Source organism: Aythya marila, assembly GCF_965140915.1.
Source record: "Aythya marila genome assembly, chromosome: 4".
NCBI lineage: Eukaryota > Metazoa > Chordata > Aves > Anseriformes > Anatidae > Aythya > Aythya marila.
In genome coordinates, this window is record NC_139045.1 from 29,615,646 (window position 1) to 29,641,863 (window position 26,218).

Consider the following 26,218-nt stretch of genomic DNA (forward strand, 5'->3'; position numbering starts at 1 on the left):
TAAGTCATCTATTTTTAATAGCTCTATCTCCTGTTCCAACCCCCTACTTCAAAATTTTAGACAAGTGAATCAAATTGAACACTCATTTTAGCTGTACCCATCCCCAATCTCTGCAACTACTTTGGCATTAGTGATAGAGAAAAAACATGAAAAAAAACATTTAAAGCCAGCACAACTACTACTGGGTCACACTTGATTAATTCTTGGCCTTGAAAGTATCAAATTTTTCCTATTAAAATTTGAAGAACTAAATAATATTTAGTCTTCTCACAGAAGGTTGTTTATATTCCATTTCCTGAAGCGGAACATTCAAAGTTTCCTGAGAGAAGAGTGTTTGTGACTCACTGTGGGGATTTTGCTGGATACATCTCTTTACAGCTAAAGAACTTAAGCAGTATGAGTAGCTTATATAAATCCGAAAGAAAGATTCCCTTCAAGTTACACAAATATACCAATTTCTGGGTTTCTACCTTCAACTCAGCACAACTTTCGATTTGTTAGAAACAGCACACAAGTGAAGGGCATCTCAGTCATTTTTGCTGTTGTACGGTTTATAACTTAGGAATATGACAGTCATATCTTCTTGGCCCTCAAAAAAGATTTCAGACAGGAACATAGGAAAAGTGAACTAGCAAGACCCGTCAAAAGCATCAGAACCAATTCTGGTTCGTGTCCTCTATTCTCCATCCTGTGAAAAAATACTTACATACAGAGAATTTAATAGACAAAGTCTTTGCAGCCATTTAAAAGCTGATCAGCATCTGATAGCCTCAGCAGAGTGTTCAGAGATGCCTTTTATTAACACACTTGCAAAAAATGAATTTCACTCAAGTAAAACAGTTTAAAGGCAATTCTGCTAGTTCAGGCAACTTAAGAAGCCCCTGCATGACTACATAAAGTGTATTTTTCCTGTTTGTAGAGTGAAGGAATTTCCCCTCCCAATGCCCTAAAGGCTTTTGATACATTTTTTTCCTGTTCATAGCAGAACTGATTAATAGCTATGGCTTAAATCCAGTGTACGCTCTTGGCAGCTGCTGACGGACCACTCATCTACTTGCTGCTGTCTCTTTGCTACGCATGACACGTGCTGTTAAATGCAGGCTGTCAGAAGTGCTAAAATGAGTCACTTCTAAGTCTGGTAAATCTAGGTTATGACTACTTAAAGAAGTTGCTCCTTAACGTCAGATGTGAAAAAAACAAGCCGACATGTAAAAAAGAGTCAGTTTTACTGTCAAGTTTGGCATGCCAGTTCTCAAAGGATATAAAAAGACTCAGCAAATAGAAAAAAATAACTTTTTCCATTGTTTACGGAGCAAGGTTGAATTAAATTATGAATCTTCCTATGAGCAACAATGCAGCCATGAAAAACAAGTCAGTCTTAGACTACTGGAAGTCTATTTTTTGCCTCTACAGTTTACCCAACCAGTACTGTCTCTAAAATTACTGTTTAGCTACGACAGCAACAGCTCTGTTTTCAGATTACCAAAATACAATGTCTGTCTCCAGTGGTTTCACACTAGAAATGAAGAAGGAAAACTTTTTAAACATTACTTACGCTATGTTTTTTATTTCACACACCCTGCATACAACACAGACTTTAAGAGAACAACAGCATCCCAAACACAAATACGGATCCTACTCTTAATGCTTCTAGACCATTTAAAGCTACATAAGTTGCTTGGCTATCTTAAATATCAAGCAGTGCATACAAACCACTTCTGATGATGACAAAATGCTGACAGTATTTGTGAGATTTTATTTGTATGCAGAAGCATAACCTACAAGAGAATAAGCTTCACTTTAAGAAGAAGAAATTGAGAGAGACCTAACAGTCTTGTTTACTTTCTTCCTTCTTGCTTGAGAGTTGAGTTTTTTATCCATCCATTATTTTTAGATGTTGCTTCTATTCTGAACTCTTTTATATGCCAATGCTGGCATTGGTGTGCTCACCAGCGCCAGCATGGATAACTTCCTTCAGTTTCCTTCTGATCTGCCTGCTTTTAAATAAAGACAGAATGTAGACATTTCACTCAAGTATGCTTCTCCAGACATTTGAAGCTCTTTCCCATTTTAATTTATATTAGCAGGGTAGCTTTCAACTTCAAATTGTCACAATCAGTTTTTCAAGCAACAAGAACTTAAAGCAACAGATCTGTATTTAAAGATATCGTATTGTCAAAGAAAGATGGACAATCATTTAGCCAGCTCCCCAGGTTACCCACCCCTGTAAAAGCACCACTTTGGAGCCAAGCAGAAAACTACTGAAAGGTTGTTTTTGTTACTCATTCCACTAGAACTATACTCACTCTTCCCACAGGAAAATTTTGCTTACACACATGAAATAGCTATACAATGGTGAGTCTATGCAACCTGCAATTTTTCCCCCTCTTTACAATAGTAGTACTTTCCCTTTGTATGACATGCCAGACTAGTAAGATCGGAAATAATATTACAAAACACCTAATCATCCTGTGCCCCTGCACATCCTCCTGAAATATGAAATACAGTCAGTAGTCTAAAACCTACTTTCAAGTCAGCCTGCCTAGTGGTTTCACATTTCATACGGCAATATTCATCATCTCAGCATTCTTCACTCCCCCTTTTTGCTCTCAAAAAGGGCTTTCTAACAAGTTGTACCATATTTTTGTAATTTATTAGAAAAAGACAGAGGACTGTTTCCAGCTTCTCTTGGTACTTTTTATAAATAGAAGCACAGTGAGATGAGACACATCCATCAACATCACAGATGTCCAAAAATGCAGGAACACCTGCAGATCAGTTAGCTTAACAGTCATTTAATTCATTGGTGAAGTAATACTTATACAGGAAGATATCAAGGAGACTGCAAACACTTCACTAAATTTCATGAAAATGAAAGCTGCTATTAGCACTCCTACACTCTCTCTCCAGACAGTTTTATAAAAAGAACAGCCTATGAAGGCACTCAAACCTAGCTGACAGTAGGGGAGACATCTGCAAAAGCTGCTCTGCTTGTACCGCATGTGTCGCTTCTCAGAACAAAATGAGTATTTGGTGATATAAAATGATCAAAAGCATTTTTTGCTGGTGGAAAAAAAACTGATCAGAGCATCAGTTACAGCAGTACTACTGTACAGGAAAACATCACAGACATAACTTTCTTGAGAATCCCAGTTGAAATATAAAAAATCTCCTGCAGCTGTAGCACTGCATGCAATTTATTATGGCATTGTATTGTCTTATGTCAGTGTAGGAACAGCTTTGCAGATACATTTTACTTAGATCAAGGAGCTGCTAGATTCTGAGTGCATTTAAAGCACGCTTCTACCTAGATTTGGGTGAAAGCCACAAATATGGGTGGAGGGAAACAGAAATAAGTAAAAAAAAAAAAAAAAAAAAAAAGCTGGTCATATTGAAAAAGCCCTTCACCCTTGCAATAAGATATTCACAGACCTTCTTCTGTAAGTTAGAATTAATTAGGTTATCTTAAAACTCAAGTCAGATGTATTTAAGCAAAAATTGGGCTCAGGCACTATGACCTCAAAGTCCACCACGCTTTCCTTACTTAACCTTTCTCTGAAAGTTATTTTCTTCTGCGACTACGGTAAATGAAACAATATGGCTTTTTAAAGAACTACAAACCAAATAACAAGTCGCTGGAGGAGACAGTTAACAGAGGGGGGGGAAAAGAAGCTACCTGGAAATGTATGTCACGTACTCTGACCTACTATGCTTTTATATTTTATTCTTTTTCCTACACTATGCATTCAGGGTTTAACCTTCGAAAACCACCAAGCTCTTAGAAAGACATGGTTCTGGTACAGTAGCTAATGTTCATCTGCATGTTAAAATAGTTATACACAGTATCTACTTGGCTGTTGATTACTTCTGTTGAACCTCATTACACGTCATTATTTAGCATCTTCTGCAACCTTGAGAAAGGTTTGTCCTGGTCTGGACTTGTAGGCTGAAGGTTATTTGTTTTAAAATTACACTTAGAGCTACAATTTCCAAGTTCTGCAAGAACAATTATTGCCTGTATAATTCTCAAATAATTTGCACCTTCTCATAAGAAACGACCCAATGCACACTGTCAAGTTGGCCATTGCATTTCTTCTGCACAAAAACAGGGTTACGCACTCCTCCTTCTCTAAGAGGGTCAAAGAGGGTCAGTCACCCAAAACCATAGCAGGCTCTCTAACAGAAGTCCACTTAATTCTGACCAACTGCAAAGATAATGTAATTAATAATCATTGTTGGTGCTACTAGGTTTGTTTGGTGAAACCTTTTCTCTCATCATCACAATTTGAAGTCTTTTCATGGGCTAACCATAGGGACCAAAGAACCCCGTATGTGCCTAGTATAACTGCCCTAGCTACTGAGGACCGTGATGGTTACACCGTCACCTACCAAGTTACGCTGCAAGGCATCAGAACCAGCTTTTGCCATCCTTGAGCTGGAGGACACACAACATTATTTTCTCATGGGAGTGTTAAAAGTACAGGCACGTGGGTGGCAAAAAGACAGAGGAGGTCAGTTAAAGAGCCTGTGGTGATTCAGAATCAACTTTAATAACTCCCCCTCATTTACGTGGCTCTACAGTTGTTAGCAAGTCCCCACAAATAGCAGCCTACTCCAGTCCAATCAACAGAGAAGAGACAAGCCTGAAGATACACCTTGTTAAACAGGCAATGTCCTTCAGCTGTCCACAGGATAACAATTACAGAAGAGCAGCGCAGTTGTAAGGCAGAACCAACAAAAAGCCTTCCTTCCAGATTGCGATCATTGGCAGTAGAAGCAACTTCCAGTGATGCTCGAAGGAGATGGACACAGAAATACACCCCAGAGGGTTCATTTACAAGAAATCAAATTGGCTGGAAGAAAGAGCACTCAAGTGCTCTGCCCGCTCTTCCAGCAGTAATGACAACAGAGAACAAAGCAGTTTACCACTAAAATATTTGCTTTCTTATATGAAAATACCTTTTTACCCTCACTCTAACCTTACACTCAATACAAAAACATTTCTTCAGATCCAGATCCATAACTCTTCCCACCACTACTGTGTGAAGTGCCAAATGAGAAGCAACTAACAGAAAAAACATGAGAAAAAGCTTATTTCTCAAAACTGCACAGAAAAACAACTAAACATTTCCACACACACACACACACAAAAAAAAAATATTCATTTGTACTTAAGTTTGCACACAAAGTATGTTTTAAAGCAGGCATCAAATGTTTGAATAATTTACTTGCCAGCTGATTTTATAGATTACATCCTTAATAAAACAAAGGAAAGACTGCTAAAACTGCTGCCCTTATTCAATCCTTCGTCCCAAATATGAAATACCAGTTTGAAAAGTATGTCTTTGTTATACTCATTTATGGTATTTTACAGTCCTAAACAACATGCAGAAGTTTTGTTTCGTTTCTTTAAAGAACACACCATTTGTTGAAATTGAGGATAATTATGAAGCATTGTATCTATATTAGAAGCAAATGTAACTAACTAGAAGAAGACATCACGGTAAGAAAATAACAACTCTTCCACAATTGAACATTTAAAGCACATTCCTGTTTCAAACACTTTGTACTATCAATCAATAAAATCTAAGTGTAGCTAAGTTTCAATTGCAATAATTTATTCCTAATGCAAAAAAAAAAAAAAGTAACCACACATACTGCACAGGACAGCAAATACATTTTCTTGATTTTATACAAGTGTAAGCAGATGTTTGAATAGATTTTTTTTATTTATTTTTTTTAATATAAGCAGTCAGAAACCATTTCTAATGTGTGCCATTTCAGTATCATGTTTTTATTACCAGGAACTTTATTTTTTTAATAAAAAGCAAATGTAAACCACAGACTACTGATTGAACAGAGGCTTCCTAAGTAACAAGCCAAAAAAATAGCTGGTGTGTTTTTTTTTTTTCTTTAAAAATAATTCATCAGTAGATGTCAGTGCAATCACCATCTCATCCTTCAGATTTTGACACTATATGGGATTTATAAGAGCAGCATTTTTTGAGGCTGGGAAAGGAATCTCCATAAGCAGCAAGTACAATTTAGTGATTATGACAGACTAAATTCCTACTTATCCCTAAAGCATTTTTCTTGCATTGTTCATTACCAAAGTGAATAGTTTCAGAATTTTAGAAAGCTGAATCCTGGCAGCACAAAGGGGAAATAAAGATCCCCAGAAAGAAAAGCCGATGGCTGAAGAGAATGAGAAGAACAGAGAACAAACAGCAGAAAGAGCAGACAAACTCCCAGTTGGTACTAACCTGGAGATTCTCAATTAGAGAATGGAAAAAAGCCTCCTGCTCATCCAGGAAACAGAATTAGGTGATGATAGTATGCAAGCTGACATGCACGCACAGAAGACCCACTATACGGGTGATGCTTTTAATAGCAAAGCATTTTTTCTGTACCTGGCTTTTTATTAGGTCACTATCTTAGCCCCTGCCTGGGAGCTTTTCACCCCATTTTCTGTATCTATCTTGCATAGAAAGACAATCTTCTGGCCAGCAGGTGGTCTTACTTTATTTTTAAAATAAATTAGAGGTAAAATCAAGTTCTTCACAGATCTTCTGAGAAGCTGAAATGGTGAATTAATTCCCTAGAAATTTCCTTTTAATAATCTTAAAGAATTTATGAGTGAATTAACTCAGAATCCGTTTGAAAAGCTACGCTACATGAATTTATTTTCCTTAATGGTAGGCTCCTAACTAAAACTTTCTCAATGACTCATGACTGCAGCATCACCGAGTTTTGCAGGTGTGCTCTAAGCAGGCTATTCGCATCCTTCCACCAAACCAGCTGCAATGCAGATATCTCACGGGCCATACCATTACACCTGGAGTTTGCTGAAATGCCTCAGCAGGTCATTGCTGAACACTGTTGTGGTGTCCACAGTCTACCCACCATGTTCAGTGGTCTGTCACTGGATGCAGTAATAGCTCACCTACGGACCAGCTAGGTCTTGTTTTTAGTCACTTATATATGGTCACTACTTCATCATCATCTTCCAAAAAAAAAAAATCCATCTTTAAAGATAAGTGCTCCTTCTGACATTTTGGAGAGCATTTAGACACAAAACTATAAAACAAAGTAGTGGACACCCAACGCATGGGGTCTTACCTTACTTTACAGCTACCAGTTCTGCTTTTAAATACACAATAGCTTGTTTCTACAGGCACCCTGACTCCAGTGTCTGCAAGGCCAAGTTTCAACAGACATCAGAGCACCTGAAAAGATGCTTACCAGCCTTCTACCTTTTACAGCTGGAAAATAAGGCACAGGAGCTAGCAGATAGTAAGATATATTTTTCTTTTGGCCCTAAGTGTAGTCCCCTATTATTTTACAGGGCTAGCAATTAGGAATACAAGACAAACTTGAAAGCAGCTTAGTTGCTGTAGTGAAGATTTAAGAATGGGAACTATAAAGTAAATTTGTGAAAACACATAAGGTACTCTCTCTCTCTCTGCTGATTGTATGGGAACTTTTGCCCAAGAAAAGAGGAGCAGGACCAGTCATAAGCCTTCTGAGCACTGGAGTTCATATCTGAAGGACACTTGTTTTTTATCTCACCTTTTATTTAAATACCGAATTAAAATTGAAATCACAACCAACAGGGCATCAAAACGGTTAGAATGTATAAAATTTTGCTCATAAGCGTTTCTTAACAAATGCTGTAACAACTTTTTGAATAAATTCAAGTCAGTCTGTCCAGTACTTAGAATTAGCAGCTAAGAAAAGTTTCAGACACGCAAAGCTGGTTTCATAAACCTCTTTCAAATGGCACTGCACACTGAGAATGAAGTTGTTAAGCGGTGACAATTAAACTCACAATTTGTTTTCTTGAAACCAGTTCAAGGCAACAGATTGCAAAGTCTCTTTAAAAGTAAACACAAAGTGCTAAACACAAATCACATCCGTTATACAAAGTTATACAACAGCCAGATACAGGAACCTGAAGTTAACAAAGACATTCAGCTACTGTTGACAGCTCTGATTTTAAACAGTTTACTGCATATGGAAGCAGAAAACAAAATAAAACAAAGTCAAGCGGTCAAACAGTCATTACAGGGTACAAATAATTCAATATAACACAGTCATGTGTATGACAAAAAGAAGGAGTTGTTGGTCATCAGCAGTCTCAGTAAGTCCACAGGTTTAGATGAAAAAGAAAAAAGCAACCATCACAGGAAGACTTGGTGGCAGGGTCCTTTAGTTAAAGACTGTAATGTTGTTTTCAATTATAGCTTACTTTTAAATTCCTTATTGCAATACCTATTCCTCAAGAGTACTTTAAGGTCCTTCTTGCTGTAAGCAGTCATGCCAGGAGCATACAAGTTCAGTCACTTTCCTGCATAAACAGAACAGCTCAAACGTGAGTGACTAAGCAGTGCTGCTGGTGAGAAATCAGGCCAGAATTTAAGACCTTGTGCTGAACCCCAGCCACCACAAAAGCAGTTATTTCATCAAAAGCATTCATTGAACTTCTATCCCACATCTTTACTGCCCTCAGAATTGCCACACTCTCTCAGAAGGCCAGCTGAAGAAATTGCCTTTTGTTTCCAAGTTCGGGAAAAACCTCTTCCTACACCAGAATTAGCAAAAGGCTTCATGCATTTCATGACCTTGGGCTTTTTATTCTCCTCTCCTTCAAGACAGGAGAGACAAAGTGATGTTGGCACCAAGACCATGCCCCTAAACAGCTGGTGGAAGCATAGGCTGAGCATCCTCAGGTGTGTGTGTGTATATATTTTTTTTTTCCAAGTCTAAAATAAAGTAATTAGTCATCTGAAACTCTACATGGGAAATTAGCCCTGCTAAATAGGATACAGCCCATGTACCTCTGCCCCCACATCCCAACGCACACGTGGACACTGCTCAAAGTAGTAACACTTCCCAATAAAGTGGTTAATGTCTTTTGCATTTTAATCAGATGTACAACTGACATGGACATCAAGGGATGATTAAAAGACAGGACAGCTCTGGGTCTGGAGGTGAAGCAGTATATGCCACTGTCAACAAAGCCTGAAGTCTGCAGGGCTGAGGATCCATGCTTTGTTGTGGAAAAATACTGTCTGCACAGTTCCTTTTGGGAAGGAGAGGGGAGAGGACATGCCAGAAACCCACAACAAGTAGCATTTTTGAAGGACTGTACTTCCTGACCCTGGCTTTCAGATAAATCCAAAACAAGACATCTATAAATAGAAGAAACAGGAAAGAAATCAAGGAAGAGATCAGATGTCATTTGTACAACGTAGGATTTTCATTTTTCCTGTAAAAGCCTGACAGCAGTTTCCTAAAGCAATGCAGCATGTAAGAAGTCGTGTCTTACCAGCCCAGGCACTGCCACTGCTACTTCTTCACCACCTCCTATCCCTATTCACAACAAACTGATTTAGAAGCCTGTTTCACTGCTGTTAATAAATAAAATCCAAGTCTTTCAACATGCTCAGGCATCTCACCAGATACCTTCACACCCATTCCACCACATTAATTGCATTTAGTGTGCTGTGGTATAGTCGCAATATTTAATAAGACTATTTTTTTTCTACCATTTCATGGGTTTGGCAGAGCTGGCAAGCTCAAGCTGCATATTTCCTAGTGAAAATAAGACTACCCTGGAACAATCAGGGTAGGTATTAATTCGTTATATGAGGTTTACAAAGTCGTCCCAGAAACTGCATTTTAGCAGCTGTTTAACAGCAGAGGTGACGGGCCAGCATGTGGCTGACAAATTGTGACAAGTACCTTCTAAAAATAAACAGCCATGTAAGAGGGAGTAAGCATCATGAAGCTATTGCCACGATGGTCCTTTTGAGAAAATACGTGCAATAAGCCAAGACGCCTTATGAAGTTACCCACAGTCAGCTGAAGTAATACTTCACCAAAAAACTATTTGTAAAGGCCAGGGTAACCATTAGAACACCTGCTTCAGACAAACCTCCTTTGTTCGAGAGACGTGTAAGGTAACTCCTATGCTGAAACGTGGGCCAATGTCAATAGAAAACCCGACTGGATTTATTTAGGTTGTGTCACTACGAACTGTGCTACTTTCGTCACAGCCACACGTTCACTTACTGTCCAGCTAAGACAGACAGTATGAAAAGTCCATTAGTTTGTCTTTATTTTTACACTCACATAGAATATCCATTCACATAAGAAAGTTAGACCTTAAACAGCCACATTAGTTTGTCAGCCCAATGAAGTTAAAGGTTTGGCATATTCCAGCTCAAACGAGGATATACTGTAATTCTATTTTTTCTTCTACAAGTCAACAATAATTTCTGTAATATACATTGTATTATATTTTGCAAATTAAGAGGAATTTACTTCCCACTCTGAAATTAATAGACATTTTTAAGTGCTCTCCTCCTACAAAGAAAAATACCTGAGGTAAATACCTTAAGGCGCAAAAACAAAAACTACTAACCCAGGTTTAGAAAAGAAGAAACTACAAGACATCAAATTAACAGGACAGAGACAAAACCATAGTACGGGGCTAGGTACAAAGAGTAAGAGAAGAGAGAAATGAAAAAAGGATTGATGTTTCACCTGGGCATTCAGAAATACACCGTCTCCCCATGCGGACCAATAACACGTGCTACAGCAAAGCTCAGGTTTCTTTGCTCCAGTTCCTTACAACTGCTTTATAAAGCTAACAAAGCATTTGTGCACCACATCACGTACGTAATCGTTCTCCAGCAGTACCCAGTTGTCCACACATTTTTCAACAGCTGAGGAGAGATTCTTCTAAGAGTCACCCTAAATAAAAGCCCTACAGGCTTCTCCAGGAGGATTTAGGAGTAGTGGAGACCCGCTATCCATCAATGTTCTGTGTAGTAAAATAAGAGCTCATGGCACTAAAATAGATGGCTGCCTCAGATACAGCAGAGATGCAATAAACTCTTCTCCTCCACCTCTGAAAACCTCTGCACCAATTATTCTTTCCTTGACGTTGTTACTTCAAATCATTTTTAATAGCTAGTCTTGAATTGTGTTGCCATCTGATAGTCATTTGGTGGCCTGTGACCAAGGAGCTGGCGTCTTCCCACTAAATCATCATGTATTAAAACAAGGCATCAGCCCTAATTAGCAGCTTCCAGCAGGCACAGAGAAGCCATAATAAGGATGGAAACACAATTACCCTCCTTCCTACAAGTGCCTGGTCTTGGTCAGCATGTGGCTCACAGAGCCACGTGTATTTCCACACCTGCGTCACACAGAAGTGCTCAGTCTTCAGAGAAGACCCCTCTGGGCAGCTCCCAGGCAGGATTTCTGGGTGCTTTGTGTAATGGATTCATCACAGGCCCCCAACACTCAGGGCACCACGTAGAAGCATATACAGCAGATCAACAGAGAACGTGAAGTGCTACTCAAACTGAGACCCTCAAAATTGCCTTTCCATAACTCAGAGTGAAAACTGCTTTACTCGGAGTGCTTGCTGTCTGCTCACTACCTCTGTAGCAGGCAATATATTCCAGAAATTACTTAGCTACTGCACCAATAAAAAAAGAGTTTAATAAATCAGGCCATGTAACCAGCACTCATAGCACACACCGGCGCAAGATCTTATTTCTTGTTTCACACAGCATCCTCCACAAGCCATTCCTCTCATTTTTTAAGATGCATTTGCTACTTACTCCTTTGAGACTACAGCCAGAAAGGAAGCGATGCAATAAACCAACATGCATTTTATCCACAAGCTAAATTAATATTTTACAAAGGCATAGTACTAATGTAATTTCAATCAATGGGCCATTTACTGCTTTCACTGGGGAAGCAGCCAATCGTTAACTGTCTTCAACAGGAAATCACAACTTGTGTCAAGACCGATGGATAGCATCTCTGCAGCTTTCAGCATCTTGTTAGGGCTCCAACAGCAAGCCCAGCAGCACAAAGCATCTTGGCCACATGTCCTGTTTCAGCAGCACCAGGCACCTGCATCGCTCTTAACACTCTCTTCAGTACAGAATCTCTGTAAATCTCACATCCAGAAATTGTGGAGTTTGGCCTAGGGGGGGGTGTCTGTCTTTTCTTTTAATAAAGCTTTTTAATCAACTGCCATAGAATCCAGTAATACCTCAACAACACCATCTTGTCTGCTCAGCATGTCGTGCTCCTCCTTGGTGATACAATCACATCTAAACACCTTTTAAACCAGATTTTGATTTTGTACTTGCTAACTTGGAAAGACCAGAGCTATCTCTACACTCAGTGCCACCATAAATCAATACAGCAAAACGCCAGTTAAAACTATTGACATGGCTATATAAACAAAATCACTGCTTCTTCATTACCATAGCCACACCACCTTCGCAGCAAGCCAGTGGACAGCACACAGTCAGCCATCAGGCACTGTGCCTACGGCAGTGGCTCCTGCCTGCACAGACCAGGGAGGGTACTTCTGATCCCCACATACAAAGAAATCTGTAATACTGCACGGCCAAGGCACACTCTCTCCATTCAAAGCACACTTAAATACTCACTGCTGTGTATCCTGATACTTCTTTGACAAAGCCAAAATACACACAGCCAGTCAAGTTCATGCTGGCTACATACACAACTGCAACGTGCTACTGAGTTCAGCTCGGTCAAGTATTTTGACAAAGTCTTCTGCTCAGGTGAAGGGAAGGTTTCCTAACAAGATTAAGCACTCACCTCAAAATCGAAACAAAAACATTGTAGAGTATGTATTGTAGATACGTCCCAACAGATAACAAATGGAAAAGGCGTGCGCGCCTCTTAACTTGCATACGAACAAAATTAAGTTTCCCTTTATATCTTTGTTTTCCTTATGAAGAAAGCACACAAGCATCCATTTCTCATACCCCGTACAACAAAGCAACACAAATACAGACAAGAGTCAATATTGAGCACACAGAAACATATCAGGCGTTAGCATCTCTTACCCACCCAGCTCAGTGCATACAAAGATAGTGTTGCTACCCAGTTTTCCTGCTGTTGCTGTATTTTAGTGGGGAAAAAGAAACTAGAAATAGGGAGTTATTACAAAAGTTTCCTCTGATGTTAATCCCTAGTAAAAAAAAAAAAAAAAAAAAAAAAAAACCTCTCTCAAGAAGTATCTTGCACATATGCATCATTGGTTAAAAACATTCTCATGTTAGAAAATGCATCAAGAGTAAATACTCTTGTAACGTCTCATCCATTTCTTTTTTTATACTGCAAGAAAGTGTTTGATAACACAGCACCACATGCTCTCTGTAGAGGTCAAGCTGTTCAGAAGATCCTATGCACAATGTAAGCGTTTATTCTCCACCTTATACAAGTCTTCGCGCTTTCAGATGCGCCAAGACTTCCATTTGGAGCCATAATCTAAAGCAGACCATTGCACCACCCAGACTTCAGAAAGAAGAAACCTCACACCCTACCTCTCAAAAGTCATTTTCTTTTGTTCAGCTAACAAGATTGTATCACTTATCCTGTTTATGTTGTAGCCTCACAAACAGTTGGATCAGCACAAGTGAGGCAGCAGAAGACATCAGCATGGGAAACAAAGCTCTTAAACAAGCTTTGCTGCTAGAAAAATACAATGTGCCATAAAAGATTTAGCCTTCTGTTTAAACAAGCCAAATCTCAAGCAGAAGCTTCTTCCAGCTGTATTGGTGGTACTGCCTTATTTTTCCATTATCTGCTTACAGACCACATTTGCGTAACATCCTATCTTACCCCACTAAGTTTGTATTTATTTTTTGGTTAATATGACAAGACGTCTGAATGACTAATTTCAAACAGAAAATACTGCACTGCTATTTCTCCCTCCAAATGCAGAAAAAGTAAGACAGATGGGAGACAAAAGTACCCGTGAAAAAGAAAAAGAAAAACTGCAATTACAAACCACACAAAAAAAAAAAAAATCCAAAATTTAAGAGCATCATCCCAAGGAGAACAGGATGCATCTCCCCTTTTGCAAACCACAAATAATTATTAGATAAGCATTTTCATTTATTAAGCCAAGTTTATTTTCACTTTAAGACACTCACAAACAAGCAAACAAAAACAATCAGCCCAGTAAAGACAGGCAACAGACATGCCTGGCCAACATGCCTTCCACGAAACTTAATCCCTTTTCTCAGGTAATTCACACTGATAGCAGATTTTCATTGTGTCCTTTTAAGGGTTTATCAGAGTACCTGCAACTAAAATAAAAATGTGGAAATTTTGCTGTATTGGTATTTTTATGGATAGCAAAACACCTTTGTTTTATTAGTGACTGAGAATAAAGACCCTTCTCCCCCTCCCTCTCCCAGAACACTTAAATTATTTTAACTTTATCCTTTTCCTTCACTGTTTTAATCAGGTAATGATATACATACTGGCCATCATTGTTAACCAGAACTCTCTGGGACTGCTGAAAATGGGATATAAATCACTTTTATTCAGGTCAGACAATACAGAGACGCACAAAGAAATCCATCCACAGATACGCGTGCAGAACAGAGCTGCACAGAGAATAAACAGCCAGTTTCAGCCCCAAAACAAAGCTGTAAGAGAAGCGCTGCAGCAGGCTTCCTCTCTTCTGTACTTCACAAAGTTCAGAACAAGCAAACTGGAACACTACTTCCATTTCGAGACTTACTAAAATACATCCTTTCATGCAAAATATATCCAGCAAATTAAATCTGCCACACTGACTGCAGCAAACAGCGCGCGCAGGCTGGGCCGCCCTTCACAAAGGCTCTTTGTGGAGCTATCTTTCTGCCAGCGCTCCTTTTCAATTCCCAAACAATACCTTGCAAAAATTAGATCTCCTACTGTGGGAAAATTCCCAAAACACAAGCCAAAATATATTTTCTCATGAGGATACAAAAAGCCCTCCATAAGGAAGTCAAAGTTCTTGCAATGTCTGTTCGTTATACATAGAGTTATTCTCAAAATGCACTAACAGATCAAGTGGCAGCATCTTGATTTAGGAAAAAAGCTATCAAAATCAAATCAGTAATTCATCAGAATGAATCAGAGCTACCACTCAATAATTTGCATAAGCACACAGACTTTTAAAGTCTTGGAATTTGAAAAACAGTAACTCCTTCCACAAAAACTTATCTAACCTCTCCTGCACTTGGTATAAACTAAACAGAGCATCTCCTGAGATTATGTTTAAATCTTTTTCTCCTCCCCTCAGCTCTCCCCCCGGGTGTGAAGTGTTTTCCACAAACGCCCTGAGCACGCAGCAAACAGCGTGCCTCCCTGCGAAGGGGAAACGTGACTTCAGGGGAAACGCTTGTGCACCGCTTACTGCTCTAGCTCTGCTCCCACGGCAAGCAAGAACTACAAGTCCTTTTTGCCCCAGTGGTTCAGCTGATGGCTTCGCCTCCGACTCGGTGCGGCGAAGCAGCACAGACCGCAAGAAAGGCAGGGTGTGGGTGGGGGAGGACAGGGCTCCGAGCGAGTGGCACCGGGGGAGGCAAGCAGGTGAGAGCAGCGTGGGCTGAGGGGTGGGTGCCCAGGCTTCAGGCCCAGCAAGCACAAGCTGCTCGCTTCAGGAGCTTCACTGTGCAAGTGTGCCACAGAAAGGAAAGGCAGCACCAATGCTCACAGCTTTACGGGCAGGAGCGTGTGCCCACAGGGCTGTCACAAGCATGCCTGCAACTCACAGGGACAGGACCAGCCCCAAGCAGCTCCAGATGCTCCTGCAGGTACAGCAGTGCGGGGTTCAAAAGCAAACTCTATCAAACAGGCGATTAATGAAGTAGGAAATTACACTGAGCTTATCACTGCTACAGTTAAACCGGCAGTTTCCAAGTTACCGAGTTTCCAATTAGCTTGGATTTGTACAGCTAACCCAGCTGCAACCTCCTGATGCAATGAGAAAGCAGGCACGTGTTGAGGATAAGGCTTCAAACCAGCTATTTCTGCTCTATAGGTGGAGGCTCCCTCGTCACACCCGGGTGTTTGCAAGCATCGGTGAAACTCACTCCTACAGGATAGGAAAACCTGCTAACGCACAGAGTACTCACCCTGTTACAGGGAGGAGTAATGCAAAAAGAAAAAAGAAAAGCAACAACTTCACTCCTCTGTGTTCTCACCATTCCCAAGGCCCTTATCAACAGAGATGTGAAGGGCTATGGGAAAACGCACCCTCCTTCAGAAAAGCTTGGAAATAAACCTGTTTTCTTTCAGAACAAGAGAAACACCGAGCAGCTTGTTAAAGTGCAAGTCCTCAGCCTCAGGAAGCACATGAAAATTTATGGTGGAAGCTTTGAATCAGACATTCCTGAACTTTTTCTGACAGACTGCGATGAGAGGTCGCAAGAAAGAATCCGAGCTACACAAGGGTTCTCAGATTGGGTTATCGGCACAAAGCAGCCTACTCTACAGCTGAGTTTGTTGAAGCTATGCTGTGTACCAACACTAGCTCAAGAGTAAACATTAAGAGGAAAAAATGTATCCTTACTTCGAAGATATATTCTGTAGCTATTTCTGTGCTAAACACACACATTACTTGCTTTGTCAGGTAAAGGTCTCACTTTTTCCGCAGTAGTTACTTTGTTTTTTATTCTCCCAGTTAAATGCTGAAACATGGCAAGAAAAACCTCTATGGCAGAGGTACAAATTTACCGTAACTTCATTCATCTTGCCTGCAGCCATCTGTCCCAGCTACAACCTAAGAGCCACCAAAAGACAGCACTGGTTCACCAGACACTGGATTTTCATTCTCTGGGGGTGTTAACAACTAACTTCTAGTTTATTAGTTATATTCACAATAAACCTGAATGTATTCCCTTACCCTGGATTCACCTGTGAAACACTTCTTTCCTATGGCTGTTAAATTAAAGTGCCTCCCTTTTATTTTCTAAGAGATCACTATAGCAAGAAGGAAACGCTCATTTCTGGCTTATCTTAAGCTTGCACACAATCACACTATCAGCGGCTACGAGTTAAAAATAACACAACTGGAGAACAAGCTGAAAGTTTATTTGGAAAAAGCATAGGTACATCCTATAATTAAACCATTGTTCCTCTCAAGTACTCAAGAAGGGAATATCTGCCCAGCAGTAGCATCCTGTTTAGACGTCTCGGGCCTTGCAGTGACACACCAGCACCCAACCAAGGGGAGCGGTGCAGTGCTCCCCTCTCCTGCTAGGTGCCCACTGATGCTGTGACTTCTCAGCCACTACCATGCTGAGATGGCTGTTTCCAGAAGAAAACCTTCGGCACCCAACACATTTAAGGCATACATTAAAAATTCTTCCTGCAGACGTCACTATGTGGCATGAACACAGTGAGCTAGTATGTGGAGTTTCTGAAGTACCCAGCAAGTCACATACCATGCCATGCAAATGAGCTGTTCAGATAAAGAGGGAGATTAGGGTTCGTTTTCTCTTAGTGGAAAACAAAAGCAGCCGTATTTATTTTATTTGATCAAACTACACCAGAAAAAAACATCGTGCTCTCTAAGGTGGCCCATGAAGCTGATAAGAAATGGTTTTGATAAGACATAAAGCTATAAAATTTCATACAAGATGACATTTGGGAGAAAAAAAGTAGACTGCTATTACTCACAGCTTAAGGGCATAAAACCATTTGTAATTTATGAACATTTAAAAGTCAGATTCCCCAAAGTAGTTAAATTAACTTCCCAGTTCAAATCTTTAAAGAGAAAATGAATAGTTTAATAAAGCAATTACAGAGGAGAGCTGTTACACAACAGACATGTTCTAGTACAGGCTACGTATATGTATTTTATTTTTTTTTTTTTTTTTTTAGTTTTGGCAACGGAGTGTTAAGCTGTAATTCACAAAACTCAGAAAAAAAAAAAAAAAAGTTTAAACAAGGACACATGGAAGAGGTATGACACTAAGAGCTTCCCGAAGCAGTCATAGAATAGTTTGACTTCCCCCCATAAAAACAGCCCTGTTCAAAATTACCAAGAGACTTTTGCATTACATATGCTCATGCAAAGCTAAGTTTGCTTTCTCCAATGGTTTCTATCAGAGATAACAGACATTAGCACTGTACATGTGCCTGAGAGCTTCCTATGTTGCTGTCACTCCTCTCATCTGAGCCTGCAGTGAAGTCACTTCACTAAATTTGCACCGTGACAATCCAGGCCAAAATAGTAATGTCAAACACAAGTTTACACCTCCCTCATCTGGGAGAAGCTGAGTCCCACTGAGTTTGTTAATGCAAGTAAGCAGTAAATATGCTAACACTCCTCTTGTGTTATTTCCTGTACTGACATGAGTATGATAAACATATATATTTTCTTTCCAACCCTCTACTGACTCTAAATGATTTCACCTAATGAGTTCTCAAAAGCCAAAAATAAGTAACTACCTTTACCAGGTCCCGTAGTAAAGAAAGAAAACACATGGAAAGGAAAATAAGGATGGTAAAAAGTTGCTTTTGGGGAGGACGGAAAAACAAGGTCTAGGTATCTTTATATAAAAACTTTTTTTTTTCACTTGATAACTGCATTACAGAGCTATCATGCATAGCTACATATCTTTCAAATTCCAATACCTCTGTAAGATAAAACTGAGACAACTTCCAGAGTGGAAAGCAAGCACTAGAAAACTCTACGCAGCATAGCTCGGGACAAGCCGCTCAGGGAGGGCAGGGGGACTGCTCCTCTGGCAGCCCTGCTCCCACCAGCAGCGACAGGAGGGCACGCCTGATCACCAGCTTCAAGCATTCCCAGCGCTAATGACATGTTACATTTCCCACCAATCTGGTTGTATTTGCGGCTTATTTTGGCCAGCGTCAGCTCCGTGGATTTCAGGGTGGGTTTCTTTTCCTGTGGCGACTGCCACAGCAGGCTTTCAGTCTGCTGATTTTTGAAGTTTTGGTGCATTAATGCAGCCCCAGCGTTCCCGATTTAGCTCTCTGCTCTGTGCCCTTCACACCAGCTTTGTCCCTGCATTCAAGCTGACTTTTTTTTTCACTGCGTCACTTCTTACTCCCAGTTATTTTTTTTGGTTACCCCTTGCAGAGAGAAGGGCTGGCTGGCAGGGACACAAGTTGGCCAGCTCGCTTCACCTGGCGCGGACCTACACAGCTGTCACGGGGAAGTTTCGGCTCCTGAGCCCAGCCCGGTGGCCCCACGACCTGACTGACTGGTTCCTGAGCAACTGCCGGTGTCACTCCCCGCAGACAGCCGGCCGTCCCTCGACAGCCGGCTGCCCAGGTCGGGCACGGCCACCACGGCTCCCCGTGCTGGGCTGCGTGCTTCTCCCAGCGCGAGGGCTCTCGCCGCGGCTTCGTCAACCGCGCTCTCCCCAGGACAGGGCGCTCGGCCTCCTGCAGCTTCCACAAGGCGCTGAAGGACCGGCTGCAACACTCGGGAACAGACATTTGGAAAGGTCAAACAAGGACAAAGAAACAACTTTAGCACCACAAAAACACATTCCAGAAGCTTAAAAAAAAATAAAATAAGACGGGGGGACCAGAAGGTTTGTAAAGGAGACATGCTAAGTATGATGCCTATGCAGCCAGCGTGTTTTTCCATGGAAGCTTTTATTTTCTCACACGTATTCCACGCGGATAAAAATAACATTACCACAATGACGTCTCTCTAGTAGGAGGAATGACTTCTGGGTGCAGCCCGAAAGTCAAGGTTTCCTCTTTGCCCCCAATTTGAAAGCGCCACCGGCCAATCAGCGCCGTGCCAAAATAATCTGCGAAAACATCTCTTCCTAAAAACCCGGAGCACGCCGAGCTCCCAGGACGCAAGGGGTGTGTGTGTGTGGGGGGGAGCCCCTGGAAAACGGGGCGGAAGGCAGCGCAGCCCCCCGCAGGGCCAGCCGGGGGGCGCGGCGAAAAGCTCCTCAGCCGCGGGCAGCGGGCGGTGACCGCCCCGGGCGCCGCTCACCCCGCCGCGCCCCGCGGGCACGGCCCCGGTCCCCAGCGGCTTCGGGACCTCCGCGACCCCCGGTGCGCCCCCGCCGCTGGCCGGGAGCAGTCGGCGCGACCCCCCCCGGGGCGAAAGGGGGGGCAAGGAGGAAAGTTGGCGGCTGTGGCCGCCCCGTCCCTGCCTCCTCCCCACGGTGCCCCCCGGTTCCCTCCCCTCGCGGGGTCCCGGTGCCGCTTACCTGGGGGCTGCGCTCCGCCGGGTTCTTCATCACCGCCTGGCGGAAGCTGTTATCCACGTAGGACGCCATCGCGCCCCTCTCCGCCGGCAAGGCGGCGGGGAAGGAGGGAGGGGAGGAGAAGAAGGAGGTGGAGGAGGAGGAGGAGGAGGAGGGAGGGCCGGCCGCGGCCTGGCGCTGCGGGCCGGGGCGACGAGGAGGAGGAGGAGGAGGCGGCGGCGAGGGGGGGGGGGCACCGCGGGCTCAGCAGCGCCGCCGCCCGGAGCAGGCCGAGACCGAGACCGAGACCGAGCCCCGGCGGCGAAGGGGGCGCGGGGGCGCCCGGTGGGCTGGGGGCGCCTGGCGGCGGCGGCTGGGCGCTCCCGCTCTATCCGGCCCTGCGCCTGCCGCCGGCCCGCTGCCGCTCCGCCGCATCCCCCCGGGCGCCTCCGCCTCCCATCCGGGCTGCTGGGGGGCTCCGCGCCCGTCTCGGCCACGGGGAAGTTGCTGGCTCCGGGAGGCGGAGCGCCGGGGCGGGACGGGGCGGGACGGGGCGGGCCGAGGGGGGCGCTTTGTGCCCGGCTCCCCCCCGCTGGGGTCCCGGTGGGGCCCCCGCTGCCGCCCCGGTGCCCCCAGGTGGGCTCTCGGGCTCGGTGGTCGAGCTCGGCTCTGCTGCAAGCCGTCCCGGGAAGCTTGCCCTGCCCCGAGAGCCGCCGCCTGTCGTTTGGGGGATTTTCGCCCCAAAAAGATGGGGTGTGAGAGTCCCGAGGGTGCCGTCAAGCGTCTGGGACCCCACCTGTTGGGTGGCGTGGCTGGGGGCCTCGGGCAGGCCACCTGCTGCCATCCCTCCCAAAACCCACCCAGGCCGGCCGCCCTCACCGCAGCATGGGGGGACAGGCTGAACGTTTGGGGGCTTCCCTTGGCTCTGTCCTCTCACCTGAGCACAGCCTTTAGAGCACAAAGGTCTCATCTCATGGCTGGTCATATTTGTTTGCCACGACACTGAACACGGCACAGCAGCAGCTTAAGAAATGCTAAGCAGGGAGCTGTTATTAATGTGTCATTAGTGGCAATGTAGAACTGTTACTGTATTTCCTTTTGTAAACAATGTGTACCCTTTGCTGCTACGTATTGTGCAGTGTAAATAATACTGACACAAAGAAATCTGATGGAATTGATTTTCAGTCACTAATAAGGGTTTGCACATTTTTATTGTAAGGTAGCACGTTTGTTTTTATTTTTATTTGTGAAAAACAATGAACACTCATAGGGAGAACAGTTTTTGTCTTGCATGACATACGCTTCTTGTCTCAGGAGACAAAGCCGTATGCTTTTAGACATGGATGACTCTCAAGCAGGCCGTGTCCTCAAATAGTAGTCTACTAAACCTCTTGAATGAAACCTGCTTTTGGTTCGTTAACGAAGATAACTCTCTGGGCTAAGCCCACTCATATGCGAGGTATAATTCTGGGCAGACCATGGGAAACAGGGAGAGCTCCACATCCCAGCTATATTTTGCTTCTGGTTGCTTTTTAGTAGTCCTTATGGGGAATAATTTCATTTTTAACTAGCATTGGACATACAATGTCCTTTGCCCTGAAAAATAAGTTTTAAATATGCCTCACATTCATCATCCAGAGAGTATCATTTCTTCAAATTAATCAAGCCTGCAGCTACATGGAAGTACCAGCTTTTCTGAAGATCAGCATACCAACCTGGAGTGCTAAGATTTTCTTTTTTTTTGTGGGGCATATGTACACGCCGAGTGCCACAGGAATGCAAGGAATGCTCTCTTGGGCTCTTCTCTTCCATCACTTCGGGGCACTGAATCTCTCCTGTTGCAGATGAGCTTGCCTGACATGTTCGTATCTCTAAATCAAAACAGAGCTACCCACTCTATTTTAATATGTAATTATCTTTAATTTCAGACCTGTTAGATTTAACAGCATAAAGTGAAGGGTTTCACTCTGATTCATTTTTGTTGTTATCTGTTAACAGAATACCTGTGATTCACAATGATACTTAACTTCAGCTGATGGGATTTGGGGAGATCTGTTTATACGCTGATCAGAGTAACAAATCTTGATGGCTATAGATGTATGTCAGAGGCCCATCACACACCACAATGGAGATGGCAATGGATGAAAGCTAGAGAATTACATAAAAATACATTCAACAATTTCTCAACAGTATTTAAGAATATGTTGCACTTACACTTTCTTTAGTTGTCTGTAAGCAATATGTTTGTATTATGCAGATGCTTCTGATTTTTTTATTATCTCCATGGTGGATACCATGGTGTCATCTATGTTGTCTTTTCTTCCTGATATTAGAATAGCTCTTACATCTGAATTGGGAATATATAATCATCAAAAATAATCATCAAAATAATCATCAAGATACACAGAAAAATATTTTTAAAGGACACAATTGTTAATCACTGGGAAAAAAAAAAAAAAAAAAAAAAAACAAAACTATTTTCATGCAAATGTTCAGTGAAGTATAATATACAATATCAAATGCAGCCTTTTTCTGTTTTCTGACTTCAGCAGTAGATCAATACATTTTAGAATATACACATATATCAGGATCTGCCATTCATTCTGCATTTCCTTTTTGGTTGTTCCTTAGTCTATCTACATTAAGCAGCCTGATTTACAATGTTTTGTTCTGTTTTGGTGTTTTTTTTTTTCTGGGGACTGGTCACGTCATTACTCTCCATAGGTTTCCTACCCCACTGAACAATAGAAAATCAAGAGTTAACCATGTACAGTGCATATGGTACATACATTGCTGGTAGTTCAGCCATATGAAGAAGATGCAACTCAAAATGTGATAGCTTGATATAATATTGCTTAGTAGTGTTATGTTAACAAAGAAATAAAAACATTATCCTATTTTAAAACCCATTTTAAAACATTTAAGGAAATGTATTTTTCTTATAAATTGCAGAATTTTTGTCTTCCCAAATATCTTCATTTACTTTAAAGGACAAATTGAAATGGTTAAGTCAAAGTTACTAAAATGCCAAGGAAAAAATTCAGCAGTTCTATGAGCTGACCCTCATGTTAAAAAAAGACACTCATGTTTTCAAAGGCTGGCACTTGACTGAGCCACACAGCTTTTAGTTTGTGGCACCAGTTATTGGTCACCAAGAGTTTAATACCTGGATTGTTCAGCAGAGGCCAGCCTGCTCTTATAGGGAAATAGAACATTGTCTCTTTGGGGATTTCAGTAAATTATAACATTTTCAGAAAAGTATATAGTCAGTGCAGATAAAAACTCATTGATCTCCTTTCTTTGGGTAAATTGTCACTTTCATATATCTTCTGAAGACTGGGTGGCAGCTGAAACAAATTCATACAGATGAGTTTCAGTATGCAGAACTGCCTGTCAAGTTCTTCCCAGCTGTCTTCTGGCCATTTCCCCGAAAGCATAAAAAGTTACTTTCATAACTGTGTTGGTGGAACATAAAGGGGAGCCAATCTGATGAACCACTCCATAGCTGACCTTGAGAATAGGAGTCATTCCCATTGGGCTGGGCAGAATCCAATTTAATTGGATTTTAAGACAAGGATGAATGTTTTCTGGTACAAGTAAGGCTACTGCCATCTCCTTCGAACAAGCTTAGCCTCTATGCTCAGTTTTTGGGGATGACAACATTTCCAAGAATGTTGTTCTTTTGGAATTTATACATGGATGTGATTATTACCATTTGCAACTCCATTTTTTATTGTCTTTTACAACATGAAGAACATGTTTTTGTTTTTAATGCATTCTCTAGCTACATGGCTATTTTTCAACTAGAGATCTCCAGTGTACAAGCACAGTATATAACCATCACTCTCTATCCCTGAACTAGAAGGGTAGGTTAAAAGGATATCAGTGAGTTGATACAGTCCATGCTAAAATAATTCTTTGAATGTTTACTGTTGCTTTGTGGTCCTTTTGTACCTGTAAGGCAGCACAAAATTCAAAATACTGTAAAAAAGAGACTGGCATGTGCCACTAAACAAAATTTGTCTTTTGCTTTTTCTTACAAGGAACAAGAGAAGAGTTTGTGACTACTATGATGCATCTCATACATTTATTCAGAATTTGTCACTGCATGTAGAATATGTCACTGCATTTGGGAATATTTGTCGCTTAACTTATGCTGTACCTGCAAACATATCCATCTAAACCAGCTTTAACTAGTGAGTTTAATACTAGCAGTGGCAGCTCAGGGACCAGCATGAACCAGCTGTCCAAGTATTTATAGGGTCATCTGTGAAGAACTCACGGCACACACAGTGTTCCCTTCAGCCATGCTGATAGAAGTAACTATACAAAGGGAAGAGTAGCCAAAATCTGTATTGTGGGAGCACCTTGGAAGCACAATAACAGACCGCTGACTCTGCTAGGTACTGTATGAACACCAAATTATGAACTCTCAAGAGGTCAAGCCTGAGTTTCTGAAGAAAGCACAAGTAGGTCCAACACAAGCTTCATTAATGCTTGTGACCATCATACACGTGCCCATTATCACTCAGTCATGGAAATGCTAGTTGTGGAAGCAGAGCAGTGTCAATTCCACTTCCATTGTAAGATGGAACTGTCAAGTAGCATCTTTTTGCCATTTTTCAAGATGTGTAGTGAAAGAGGTCATTTCCATGGGATGACAAAAAGTACAGAAGAGTAAGTCTGTGCTTCGTTGCTGGTAGGCTCCAGAACAGGCTGCCACAAAGAGAGAGAGGGGTCCCATTTTTTTTCTTGGATTGTACCCACTACACAGCAACAAAACTATCAGATTAAAAACAGGTTCCTTTTGGATAGATGACACTTTCTGATTGATATAGGTAAAAAATGCAGTCTACTCCTTCCCAAATAGTCATCCACAATCTAATATAAGCAGGATATACATAGGAGCAATTTCAGCTGTTGAAGTATATTATATCACAGTTTTGTGAACTATATATTCAGTGCCACATATATTTCAAATGCTATATTTAAGTAGCATCCAAAATAAGGAAAGAAATACCTCATTTTTATTCATGTTTTCATGACTGGACAAGTTAGAGCCCAAACTTACATTTCTGTGTTTTGTTTTTAAACCAATATATTTCCTGAAAGAAAACATAAACTTACTCTTTCTAAAATAACTGTAATTGAGTTGTTTAAAATAATCTTTTGAAGTTTCTACAACCTAAACATTACATGATTGTGCTGAAATATGAAAAAGGGAAATTGTCTAGAAGCCAATCTAGACAGGATTACTATTTATTCAAAGCTGGCCAAGTCTTTAAAAGAATTTAACTCATAAATATTAACAATGGGTAGCCAGATAATCATTAATATCTAATGATACTGCTTTTCATAAACCCTAGAAGCTGACAAAGTTAAATCTGTTCTGATAATAGATCGCATAGAATGATAAATAAAGCATGCAATTCTCTGCAAGGAAACTGAAACACAAAAGAAGTGGGAATTTTATTTCTGCACAAAGATGTGAAATATTCATAAGATAAAAATGTATTGTTAACTCTGTTATTAAGACCTCTCACTGCAAATGTGCTATTTTCATTATTAGGATTCTATACTGATTGCCTAATTTTCACTGTCTACCATCAGAAAAAATATTTAAGATAATCAGTTTTATTATATACGATTGACATATTTGGCTTCAGTCTATACTAGCCCTTTCAAAAAACATGAATATATTTATAATTTTTGGCATTTCTGCGGGGCATTATTCTATAAATTAAGTTTACAGCTGGTAGCATTCTTCTGTAATGAATTATTGATTAATTATTCCACATATTGCCTTTCCTCGGTCAGCCACCAAGCATTGTTTACTGCACTGCTCGATGAGCTTGCGCTGGAAATGTTTCTTGGAACGAATCCCCGAATGCCGCATTCCCGTCATGTTTCACCTCTTTACTCTTGTCATCATGTTCTATAGGAATCGGCCGCACTCTTCCCTGCGCACTACATTGCATCGTGAATGCGCTCCAACATGATACTACCAGCACTCATTAGAAGAGCATTTGCATCTCCATTGCTTCCTAGTGTCCTTTATAAATCATTCCACTGCTTCAAAAATAATAGTCGTTGTGTAGCGTGTTTGTGTTGTTCAGCCTTCTTCATCCTTCAGTCACCACTTAGATCTGTTCAAAGCATATGGGGATGTGTGGGTGTGAGCTTAAATGAATGTT

The 26,218-nt window shown here is 41.5% G+C and overlaps 1 protein-coding gene across 4 annotated transcripts in view; it reads right to left on the reverse strand.

Annotated features, from left to right (window-relative positions):
* The window catches only part of RAPGEF2 (Rap guanine nucleotide exchange factor 2), a 181,444-nt gene extending 160,927 nt beyond the window's left edge, over positions 1-20,517 (reverse strand). For all 4 annotated transcript variants that reach the window (XM_082759345.1, XM_082759344.1, XM_082759342.1 and 1 more), the window contains exon 1: positions 20,049-20,517. In XM_082759345.1, coding sequence (XP_082615471.1) covers positions 20,049-20,117 — 69 coding nt within the window. In that variant the 5' untranslated portion in view covers positions 20,118-20,517. The remainder of the gene's footprint in view (positions 1-20,048) is intronic.
* Between the last annotated feature and the right edge of the window lie 5,701 nt (positions 20,518-26,218).